The sequence below is a fragment of the Cajanus cajan genome, chromosome 2 (assembly GCF_000230855.2).
Source record: "Cajanus cajan strain Asha chromosome 2, NIPB_CcT2T_4, whole genome shotgun sequence".
Classification (NCBI taxonomy): domain Eukaryota; kingdom Viridiplantae; phylum Streptophyta; class Magnoliopsida; order Fabales; family Fabaceae; genus Cajanus; species Cajanus cajan.
The window spans coordinates 13,065,147-13,077,414 of NC_138518.1; the positions used below are offsets into that span (position 1 = coordinate 13,065,147).

Here is a 12,268-nt window from a genome sequence, read left to right on the forward strand (position 1 = left end):
AATAAAAAAAGAGAAATAGAATAAAAAATTATAAAAAAAATATAGCAGGTTTTTAGTTTATTTGGTTTGATAAAAAATCGCAATGAAATAATGTAACAAGTCATTTAGTTTAAATAGAATGAAAAAAAATATTATAAATAAACATACTTGATTTATTATTTGAAGCTTTGAAACGCATGCACTTTTTTTCTCTATAATTCTTGTCTATTATATATTTAGTTTATGCACACTTTAAGTAATTTTTTTTAATTACTATTCTATTAAAATTGATTTTATATTCTTTTTGTAGTCTCAAACAAAAAGGAAATTATGAGTGCGGATATTACGTAATGAAGACAATGCATATTATTGTCGATTCACAAATAGTATCTGGGTGGACTGAAGTAAGTTTTACAATTTTGAAAATTTTTTGTTTTAAGTTCTCATTCTATATATTTTATGAATTATTACTAATTATTTTAATTTTTCTTAACAGATATTTATAGATCGATCACCATTACCGCTAGAAGACATAAACATCATTAGGGAGCAATGGGCCACATTTTTCTTATTAGAACTTACATTTCATTGAGCAATGTAGTCCATTTATGTATTACATGTATTTAAAACTATTCAATTATATATATATGATTGACATTTATCAACTTGTCATTTGTATGCAACTTGCTTCATTGAGAAAAATATTTTGAACTGTCTGGTATTTATTCTGTAGGTTTTTTGTTCTGAGGTGCTCCCAAAACGAGTCAAACATACAAAAAAAATCACTACTTTTAAGATCGGTTGTTTTATAACCGATTTTAAAAGTCAAGACTTTTAAGATCGGTTGTTTTATAACCGATCTTAAAAGTCTTGACTTTTAAAATTGGTTATAAAACAACCGATCTTAAAAGTCTATTTTTAAAATCGGTTAATAACCGATTTTAAAAGTCCAACTTTTTAAAATCGGCTCTTTAAAATCGGTTCCATAACCGATTTTAAAAATAAAAAATAATCGATTTTAAAAGTCTTTTTTCCACTAGTGAAGGTTAGATAGCACACACACACAACAAATATAAGTCACATGTAAACAATACACATACATAATCAATATCACATATACACTCATTTATCATGCAATGATGTCATGGACTCGACTCATAAATGCATGCATGTGGCGCCATACGAAAGTTTCACATTTCTCATAGCTTGTTACATCACTAGTGACCCTAAGGTACACCTTGTTAGTTTGTTACATCACTGGTGACCCTAAGGCACACCTTGTTAGCTTGTTATATCACTGGTGACCCTAAGGTACACCTTATTAGCTTGTTACATCACCAGTGACCCTAAGGTACACCTGGTTACATCACTGGTGACCTTAAGGTACACCTGGTTACATCACTGGTGACCCTAAGGTACACCTTGTTAGCTGGTTACATCACTGGTATGCGGCCTCAACGGCACACCTGGAGTTATATATGTATATGATGCATGTCATACATTCATTATTTCATTGACTCAACATTTGACTTATTACAGAATTTCATTTAGTACATCATGTCATCATTTTTCATATTCTCATAATCATAGCTTGTCTCAAAAGTTCATTCTTATGTCTCATGTCATTTGTGCATATTTCACATAGTCATGTCATAATTGTTCCTCATAAGGTCCGCACAAGAATCCACAAAGAGCATACTTATTCATATTAAAACTTATTTATTTTTAAAATAAATTACATATTCATTCATTACTTCCAACAAGGAACAAAGTAGAGGAAACAGAAAGTAAAACAAAATACATTCATACTTTGCATGTTCCTAGAAGCATGCAACAGACTATCTAACAATTATTTCCAAACCCTCGAGCGAGGTTTCTCACTCCCCCTTACCTCGATAAGTAGGAGCTGAAACTTGAGCAAGACCTTGTTACTCTCTTCCTCTAGATTCCTCTCAGTCTTAAGAAAATTTAGAAGAAAAGAAGTCAGAAGTGAATAGTATAATATTCAAAACATGCCAAGGCCCCTTATTTGTAGGCATCAGGGGGTGGCCGGAACGGCCCATTCTGGACCAGAACAGCCCGTTCTGGACCCTTCAATTATATGTAAAATTTTCAACCAGAACGGTCTGTTCTCAAACTGGAACGACCCGTTCTGGGGTTGATTTTAACACGTGTTGACCATACTAGGAACGACCCATTTCTAATTTAACGTTTTAGGCTATTTTCTTACTCTGGAACGTCCCGTTTCACTTTTTGGAACGCCCGTTCCACTTTTTGGAACGACCCGTTCTGCTTTTTGAAACGTCCCGTTCGGGGCCTAAAAAAATAATTTTATATAAAAATTTTCATAAATAATTTAAATTATTACAAACCTTTACAATATTCTATAAAACCCCTTTAATTAACTAAAATAACTATAAGAAAATAATCTTCATACATATAAAAATAAATAATAATTAATATTGTATTAGAAGAAAATTCGGAGTGTTACACCAATCACTTTTATAAGTATGTTCATTGTTTTTCCAATATTTATTTAGGAGGACAAAACTTCGATACAATTCTTTAAGTGTAGTTGATATCGTTCTTTAACTAAAATTGAATATTTATCTCAATAATACATATAAATATATATCAATAAACTTTGTATTAAATACAAGTATATATTACTAAAGTAATAACACCAAGTACAATTAAAGAACTATAATTAAGTTTTGTCCGAACTATTTCACAAAGTGAGTGTATTATCATTAAATCATATTATAATAAGTTTTAATTATTTATAAAATAAAATTAATCATATATACACACATAATTAATAACATATGTTGACCGGTAAGGTAAGATAATCCAACCGTAAGACTATTAAAGCATAAGATACATGTCCAATTGTCCATCAACAAAAATTGTTATTTTTTTTATATATAAAATAAGAAGAGCACATAATTTGATAAAAAAGACTTTATATGCTAAAAACAAATTAATATATATATATATATATATATATATATATATATATATATATATATTTGTCTTTATCATTTTAAGATTTTTTAAATTTGATTTTTAGTTGGACCGATCCTGAATAATGACGTATAGAAATCTTAAATGTATGATACTTTTTCCACGTTGATTCCTTAACCGCGTCGAGTTCATTAGATTTGATCCTCCCCTACACACCAGGACAATTCACCTCTCACAAATTCCAACTCCACATCATCACTACGCCATCCCTTCCTTGCACATTCCCTATTCAGAAACCTCCCTTTTTTCTTTCTTGACACAGTCAAATTCACATACCTTGATGCACCAACACACTCTATTCCTTCTCCTTCAATCAAACCATTCATTCAACCTTCATAAACTCTCGTGTCCCAATCTCATTCAATTCACTCCCTATGCAAAACCTAATCCAATAAAACCTTTGCCATTGCCAAACCCCTCAGCAACTCTCACCTAAAATTTCAAAATCCAAACCCCACCACCCAATTTAATACTGTAATCATACTTCATTGCTTAATCTACTCTCCCAACAAAAATCATATCAACCTCACTCATCTCTCAAGACCTCAATTGCATTCAATCAAGCTTCACAGGAATCTCCCTATAGTCATGATCTAAGGGTTACATCTTTTTCCTTCTTGTATTTTATTATTTTCATAGAAGTTAAAAATTAAAATCTAGAACAGAGATTGTGCTTCTAAATACTGTCCCTACCGAATCTTGCAAACATTCTTCTAATATCTCTTCTAAAAATAGACTTCTATGTATAATATAGCTTTCCTTTTATACTTAACATAGATATATACGTAAATTCGAATTTAAAATTATTAATTGAACTGAAATAATTCTTTATTAGTTGATGCAAATATTCACTAATATTCTTCTAATAATTACTTTTAAACAATAATAATAATATTAACAATAATATAATCTTACAACATAGTTTAGTCAACAACCTGGAAAATGTTGAAAAAACTTAGACGCAAGGTTAGCACAGCCCTTACAGGTGGCCTTAAAAGAGGGTCCAAACCCTATAAAACCCCAACCTTCAAAATCAAAACCCCATCACCACCACCACTAGAATCACCTTCACCACCACCATTGGCACTTCCATCGCCTTCATCACCAAGATCAACAATGCATCATCACACCACAAAGCACTCTCCTTTTCAGTTCCCACAGGTTCATTCCACTGTCCTCCCTGACCCCTCCAACTTCTTCTCCCCAAACCTTCTCTCAAATCCACTCCCCACAAACTCTTTCTTCCAAAACTTTGCCCTAAAAAATGGTGATCAACCTGAGTACATTCACCCTTACCTCATCAAATCCTCAAATTACTCTCTTTCCCTCTCATACCCATCTCGCTTCTTCAACTCCTCCTTCACCTACCAAGTCTTCAACCCTGATCTCACCATCTCTTCCTCCCAAAAATCCCACCTTTCCCATTGGAACCACACCATCTCTTCCCACAGTGATCTCAGTGTCACCTTGGACATCCCTTCTTCCAATTTGAGGTTTTTCCTTGTGAGAGGAAGCCCCTTTTTGACCCTTTCTGTGACTCATCCAACCCCTCTTTCCATCACCACCATCCATGCGATTCTCTCTTTTTCCTCCAGTGATTCCCTCACCAAACACACTTTTAGCCTCAACAATGGCCAGACTTGGCTTTTGTATGCTTCTTCACCGATTAGGCTCAGTCATGGGCTCTCTGAGATCACTTCTGATGCCTTTTCTGGCATAATTAGGATTGCCTTGTTGCCTGATTCTGATTGGAGGCATGAGGCTGTGCTTGACAGGTTCAGTTCTTGTTACCCTGTGAGTGGTGAGGCTGTGTTTGGAGGGCCATTTAGTGTGGAGTATAAGTGGGAGAAGAGAGGGTGGGGTGATTTGTTGATGTTGGCACACCCTCTCCATCTTCAGCTTTTGGGTGATAGTGGTTGTGGAGATGTTAATGTTTTGAGTGATTTTAAGTATGGGAGCATTGATGGGGAGCTTGTTGGTGTTGTTGGGGACTCATGGCTTTTGAAAACTGATCCAGTTTCTGTGACTTGGCATTCTATTAGAGGCGTGAGGGAAGAATCTCGGGACGAGGTTGTTTCGGCGCTTGTGAACGATGTTGAGGGTTTGAATTCGTCGGCAATAGCGACGAATTCGTCGTATTTTTATGGGAAATTGATTGCAAGGGCTGCAAGGTTGGCTTTGATAGCCGAGGAGGTGTGTTTTCCTGATGTGATTCCTAAGATTAGGAGGTATTTGAAGGAAACCATTGAGCCGTGGCTGGAAGGAACTTTTAATGGAAATGGATTTCTCTATGATAGGAAATGGGGTGGCATTGTTACCAAACAAGGGTCTACTGATGCCGGTGCTGATTTTGGTTTTGGAGTTTATAATGATCACCATTATCATTTGGGGTACTTTCTTTATGGGATCGCAGTGCTTGCTAAGATTGATCCGGTGTGGGGTAGGAAGTATAAGCCTCAAGCCTATTCTCTCATGGCAGATTTTATGACCTTGAGCAGGAGATCAAACTCAAATTACACAAGACTGAGGTGTTTTGACCTTTATAAGTTGCACTCATGGGCCGGAGGGTTAACCGAGTTTGCTGATGGAAGAAATCAGGAGAGTACTAGTGAAGCTGTTAATGCATATTATTCTGCTGCCTTGATGGGTCTGGCGTACGGTGACACACATCTTGTTGCCGTTGGATCAACACTCACAGCATTGGAAATTCATGCAGCTCAAATGTGGTGGCATGTGAAAGAGGGAGATAATCAGTATGGTGAAGATTTTGGAAGGGAGAACAAGGTAGTTGGTGTTCTTTGGGCTAACAAGAGGGATAGCGGACTGTGGTTTGCGCCTCCTGAGTGGAAAGAATGTAGGCTTGGCATTCAACTATTACCCTTACTGCCTATTTCTGAAGTCTTGTTCTCTAATGTTGATTTTGTGAAGGAGCTTGTGGAGTGGACTTTGCCTGCATTGAATAGGGAAGGTGTTGGAGAAGGATGGAAGGGATTTGTCTATGCACTGCAGGGGATTTATGATAATGAGGGTGCATTGCAGAAGATAAGAAGCTTAAATGGTTTTGATGATGGAAACACATTGACTAATCTCTTGTGGTGGATTCACAGCAGAGGTGATGAAGAGGAATTTGGACATGGAAAACACTGCTGGTTTGGTCATTACTGCCACTAGGTATTGTTATTGATTTCATACGTTTAAAAGGAAAATAAGTTATAATAGTTTCTTACATTGTACATAATCATAAATAAATTTCTGTATACAGCTGATACCTTTTCCTTACAGTTTCTATTATATAAAATCTGTGTGTTGTGGACTTATGCATTCATTCTCTGTTAGCCCCTTACTCGGTCATGTCATGAGGACATTATAGTTAAAGCTCTTTTGCTAGTATCTGGCCTTTACTTTTCCATTGTTTTTTTTTTGCATTTCCACTTTGAAAAGTAGAGGCAGATGTTAGCTGATGAATGCCCTCTATGGTGATAAAGGCTTCAAATACAATTAAAGAACCCATAAATGAGTATTGACTAAAACTACTCTAGCCCTTTTTTTAGGGGGAAATTAAAATTGTCTAATCTTGTTATACCGTGCTTAGTAATTTTTCAAAATATCAACAGCAGAAACTTGGGAGGTTTTTGATGATGGGAACTCATACCAATATTAACAGTGTAGCGGTGACAAGAAAATAACAATCTGTTTTCAACCGATACATTTTCTATTGTTCCCTTCATTTTCATTTTTTGGTTAATTTGGAAGTATTATTTAATTAAAAGATCTTAATTTAAACTCGGAAGGTTTCTCATTAACATCTGAAACCATCAAACTCAACTGTAAAGTATAGTAGCCATCAATGCTCTTGTTATGTGCCATGATGCATCAGATGCAAGTTTGAAACACTGGCTCATGGTATTTTTTTCTGTGACAAGACATGGAAACAAATTTGTATCTCAATGATTAGTTGATATATCCCAAAAACTCCAAATTCCTTGTCAACCTTTGTAGCTCCCCTTGTTCTTTTGTTGCCTCATGGAATATGTTATGTACATTGGAACACAGGGAGGAAAATAATTTATTTTTTTTACAAGAGAACTTAATTATATAATGAATAAACCATAAATTTCATCTTAAAGTATTATCCTTTCTCTTAAATGGTACCTATAAATAAATAAAAAAACTATATAAATAATCTCTCAAGTCTCAAGTATTAGAATCATGCTAAATAGCCCTCTAAGTATTAGACAAATCTTAAAATTGGTTCTTGAGTGTGAATAAAATATATCAACTTAGAGAATAAGCTGATGGATACTCAATACTTGGAGGATTACTAATAGTTTTACTAGTGTAGAGAATACTTAGGAGAGAGGGTAATACATTGAGGATCATACGGATGGTTTATCCTTATAGAATTGTTTATGACTTCCCCGTGTCACCAACTTATTCCTTCTATTCTTTTCTTCATTATCTGTGTAACCTTGTATTTGGAAATGCTAGATAATGTTCTTATCTTTTGATACAAGACAATATTTTTCTTTTCTTTTTTCAATTATAAGTTTAATTAATTAAACTTTTGATTGTTACAAGTGGAACTCATTTCTTACTTGGTCTCTGCATGATTCAAACTGGTTATCGTATGGGGATTTTGTTCATAATTCAGTTATTATTATCATATGTAGGGATCAAAATTGGGAACTTTCAAGGACTATGCAACGGTAGAGACTAAATAGAAAACGAAATTCTCTAGAGGGATTGATTTGAAAACTTATATAGGAATCACATTGAAAATGTGTGAAGAAAATTTTATAATAATTTAATTAATAATTGCATATTCCATCATACTCTATCTTTATTTTAATAAACGAAAAATGTGTAAAGATAGTGTATCGATTGTAGTTTGCAAATAACCAAATTCTTTTTCCAAATTTCAGTAATCGGAATACAGGGGACTGACAATATTTTGATCCAAGTCTGTATTCTCAATCTCTTAGATATCCTCGTCAATAGGGGTCAGTGGTTGATGATATGTTGCAGAAAAGTATGGTGTGATTAATATAATTATTCTGAAATACTACCTAAACAGCTTTTTAGCCTCGCTACACCCGTTAATTAATTTGAATTTTATTTACCCTTATAGTTATACTGTATTAAACTTGAGAACTTTACTTGTGAGTGGATTTATTCACAGGTACACCCTCCATGTGATGCCACATGTGCCTTTTTAGTGCCATGTGAGATAGGTTTTTGCAATTAACTCACTTTCTCTCAAGTCTCAAGAAGCTCTATGCTTTCACCAGAACATTTAAGTTTATTTACGAAAATGAAATGTAATAATATTTAATTAAATCTTATATACAATCTAGTTAGGGATGACCACTTTTACTGAGCTTTTTCCTTCTTCCTACTGATTTCTGCTGCAGCATGCTCTCTAAGGTAGAAGTAGAGTCACATGCCTGAGATCGCTTGGGCTACTTGACCATTAGTCAAATTTCCGTTAAAAGAAATTCTGACACAAGAAACTTAAGATTGGTATTGAAAGTGGAGTTAATGTGACATGTTTAGCTTAGATTTTATTTTATTTACTAGACAGATTTAATTTCATTTTGGAAAGTAACACATAAACTTAATCAATTATCATAGTGTGAAGTGATGGAACTCGTTGCTATTTAATTTATGTATTCTTAATTGAGATTGACACTGCAGGATAATTAAAAAACTAAAAAGCTGTGAAACCAATTTATCTCTTGGAGAGCATAGAAGTTGAAATCCACGCGTAACTTCATTTTATAGGAAAATAAATCCAAACTCATTTCAAATAATAATAATAATAAAAATAATAATATTATTATTATTATTATTATTATTTCCTTAACAGTTTTAAAAAAATTGTGAGACAATTGTATGACTGATTTTAACTTCTTAAGGATTGCACTATTGAAGAAATTTCATGTTGAAATTCTTAAATTCCACGTGACATTGTAGGTCCACCAAAAGTGAGTTAAGCAACTTCACAATTGTTAAACCATTAAAAATACTAGAAATAACTTGGCCATAAAATAGAACCTTAAAAAAGTCTTTTTTTAAGGAAATAAAAATCATTCTTTGAACGAGTTACAAAAAAGATCTTTACCAGGACAAGGTACCTTATCAAATGCCAAACAACCTCGTCATGTCATCTCTTTCACAGTAAAGCACACAAACCTTAAAAAGTATCTTTCAATGATCCTTGCACCATTTTCCACACCTAAGCCAAGGAATGGCATCATTTCTTCTTTTTGACATTTTTCTCTTTCATGTTCATTCATAACATCCTTTTATATTCTTTAAACGATTCCTTTCTACATACATTTCCAAATTCCTTGCTTTTCTTTTCAGCTTCAGCTTTCCCTTTTGTATATAACACAGTACCAACAGTTTCTATTTCCATCCAACTAACTTAACGTCCACTACATTCACATCTACATCCAAATCGAAACTCACCATGTTGAAGAAATTTGGCAGAAAGATTGAAAGAGAAGTTACAAGACCCTTCAAACATAGATCACGGCCAAGACCATCCCTGCCGCCACCACCTCCTCCACCACCACCACCTCCGCCACCTCCTCCTCCACCCCCCCCACCCCCACCGCCACTGTCACCATCACCACCACCACCATCACCTCCTCCCAAGCTAACAAATACTCCTTTTCTCTTCCCTCAAACTCATTCCACAGTTCTCCCTGACCCTTCTACTTTCTTCTCTCCAAACCTTCTCTCTTCTCCTCTCCCTACAAACTCTTTCTTCCAAAACTATGTTCTCCAAAATGGGGACACACCTGAGTACATTCACCCTTACCTCATCAAATCCTCAAATTCCTCTCTCTCCCTCTCATACCCTTCTCTCACCTTCAACTCTTCTTTCATTACACAGGTTTTCAACCCTGACATCACCATCTCCTCATCAGAGACCAAAACTACCCCAGGCTCACACACAAAGCACATCATCTCTTCCTTCAGTGATCTCAGTGTTACTTTGGACATTCCCTCTTCAAACCTCAGATTCTTCCTTGTGAGGGGAAGCCCTTTTGTGACAGCTTCAGTGACATGTTCCACACCACTTTCCATCACCACCATGCATGCCATTCTTTCCCTCGCATCCAATAACTCCCTCACCAAACACACCCTGCAGCTCAACAATGGCCAAACATGGATCATGCACACTTCTTCCCCCATCAGTTTAAACCATGGTATTTCTGAGATTACTTCTGATGAATTTTCTGGCATAATTAGGATAGCGATGTTGCCTGATTCTGACCCCAAGTATGAGGCAATCCTCAATAGGTTCAGCTCTTGTTATCCTGTGTCCGGGGATGCAACATTCACAAAGCCATTCTGTGTGGAGTATAAATGGGAAAAGAAGGGGTGGGGGGAGTTGCTAATGCTAGCTCACCCTCTTCACCTTCAGCTTTTGTGTGATAATGATTGTGGTGTGACTGTGCTACATGATTTGAAATATACAAGCATTGATGGAGAGCTTGTTGGTGTTGTTGGAGACTCATGGCTGTTGAACACAAATCCGATTTCAGTTACTTGGCATTCCACCAGAGGTATCAAAGAGGAATTCCATGAGGAGATTGTTTCAGCGCTTTCTGAAGATGTGGATGCTTTGAATCCCTTGGGAGTAACAACAACATCATGTTATTTTTATGGAAAAATTATAGCAAGGGCAGCAAGGTTAGCACTGATAGCTGAAGAGGTGTCTTTTCTTGATGTCATGCCAGCAATTAAGAAGTTTTTGAAGGAGGCCATTGAGCCATGGTTGGATGAAACTTTTAGTGGAAATGGTTTTCTCTATGATGGGAAATGGGGAGGTATTATTACTAAACAAGGGTCTAAAGATTCAGGTGCAGATTTTGGGTTTGGTGTTTATAATGATCATCATTACAATTTGGGGTACTTCCTTTATGGAATTGCAGTGCTTGCAAAGATTGATCCAGCTTGGGGAAGGAAGTACAAGCCTCAAGCCTATTCACTTATGGCAGATTTCATGAACTTGGGAAGAAAATCAAACTCTAGTTACACACGTTTGAGGTGTTTTGATCTTTATAAACTGCACTCTTGGGCTGGAGGGTTAACTGAATTTGCAGATGGAAGAAATCAGGAGAGTACTAGTGAAGCTGTGAATGCATATTATTCTGCAGCATTGATGGGTCTGGCATATGGTGACACTCAACTTATTGCCACTGGATCAACCCTTGCAGCATTGGAAATTCATGCAGCTCAGATGTGGTGGCATGTGGGAGAGGGAAAGAAAACGTACGAGGAAGAATTTACCAAAGAGAACAAAGTGGTAAGTGTTGTTTGGTCCAACAAGAGAGATAGTGGACTATGGTTTGCACCTGCTCAGTGGAGAGAGTGCAGACTTGGTATTCATGTTTTACCATTGTCTCCAATTACTGAGGCCTTGTTCTCAAATGTTGGTTATGTGAAGGAGCTTGTGGAGTGGACATTGCCTAATTTGAATAGGAAAGGTGTTGGAGAAGGGTGGAAGGGATTTATCTATGCAATGGAAGGAACTTATGACAAAGAAAGTGCACTACAAAAGGTAAGAAGCTTGAAAGCTTTTGATGATGGAAACTCAATGACTAATCTTTTGTGGTGGATTCACAGCAGGGGTGATGTGGATGAAGAATTTGGTCATGGAAAACATTGCTGGTTTGGCCATTATTGCCATTAAACATTGTTAGCGTGTGAAAGTTCATAATTCGTATCATTGTAAAGATGTAGTTAATTAATCTCTTTATACAACACAAAAATGTGTTCTAATGAGTTATTTAATCAATATTAATAAGAATAACCTTTACATGATTCTTACGGCTTTTATTGTGTGGTTCTGGAAATTGTTTTGAATGTGAAATATGTTAGTTATTTTTAGGGGTGGCAAGTTTCCATTTGAGAATTGAAGACATTATTTTTAATTTTAAGAGCAACTTTAATTATATTTGTGTATTTAGTTTTGGCTAAACTTCCCTTTCAATTCCTCTATTTTTAATTATATAATTTTAGTTATCTAATTTCATAAAATCTACAATTTTGATCTTTTCGTTAAACATTCATATCTTAAAGGTTAAAATTATAATTTTATTCATTATTAGACACTTAGTAGATAATAAAATTATTAATATTTTATAATTTCAGACTAAATTTTATTTTTAGTTCTTTCTTGTATCTCATAAAAGTAATAAAATAAAATAAGAATGCAATGAAAATGATCGATAAAGGAGCAATCTATCTA

At 35.1% G+C, this 12,268-nt stretch overlaps 2 protein-coding genes across 5 annotated transcripts; both read left to right on the forward strand.

Annotated features, from left to right (window-relative positions):
* Positions 1–3,903: 3,903 nt before the first annotated feature.
* On the forward strand, positions 3,904–8,545 carry LOC109793824 (glucan endo-1,3-beta-D-glucosidase). 4 transcript variants are annotated; one of them, XM_083067912.1, is made up of 2 exons: positions 3,904–6,174; positions 8,415–8,545. In XM_083067912.1, the coding sequence occupies exon 1, from the start codon at positions 3,946–3,948 to the stop codon at positions 6,172–6,174; it is 2,229 nt and encodes a 742-aa protein (XP_082924038.1). In that variant the 5' UTR covers positions 3,904–3,945; the 3' UTR covers positions 8,415–8,545. The 4 variants fall into 4 exon arrangements, with proteins under 4 accessions (XP_082924038.1, XP_082924041.1, XP_082924039.1 ...); XM_083067915.1 differs by lacking the exon at positions 8,415–8,545 and adding an exon at positions 8,183–8,199; XM_083067913.1 differs by lacking the exon at positions 8,415–8,545 and adding an exon at positions 7,926–8,088.
* A 326-nt stretch (positions 8,546–8,871) lies between these two features.
* Positions 8,872–11,841, forward strand: LOC109793825 (glucan endo-1,3-beta-D-glucosidase). Its single transcript, XM_020353298.3, has one exon. The coding sequence runs from the start codon at positions 9,476–9,478 to the stop codon at positions 11,708–11,710; it is 2,235 nt and encodes a 744-aa protein (XP_020208887.2). The 5' UTR covers positions 8,872–9,475; the 3' UTR covers positions 11,711–11,841.
* The last annotated feature ends 427 nt before the right edge of the window (positions 11,842–12,268 follow it).

Excerpts from the sequence above, each read along its gene's own strand:
- LOC109793825 (XM_020353298.3), top strand. The coding sequence starts at position 9,476 with ATGTTGAAGAAATTTGGCAGAAAGATTGAAAGAGAAGTTACAAGACCC.
- LOC109793824 (XM_083067912.1), top strand. The coding sequence starts at position 3,946 with ATGTTGAAAAAACTTAGACGCAAGGTTAGCACAGCCCTTACAGGTGGC.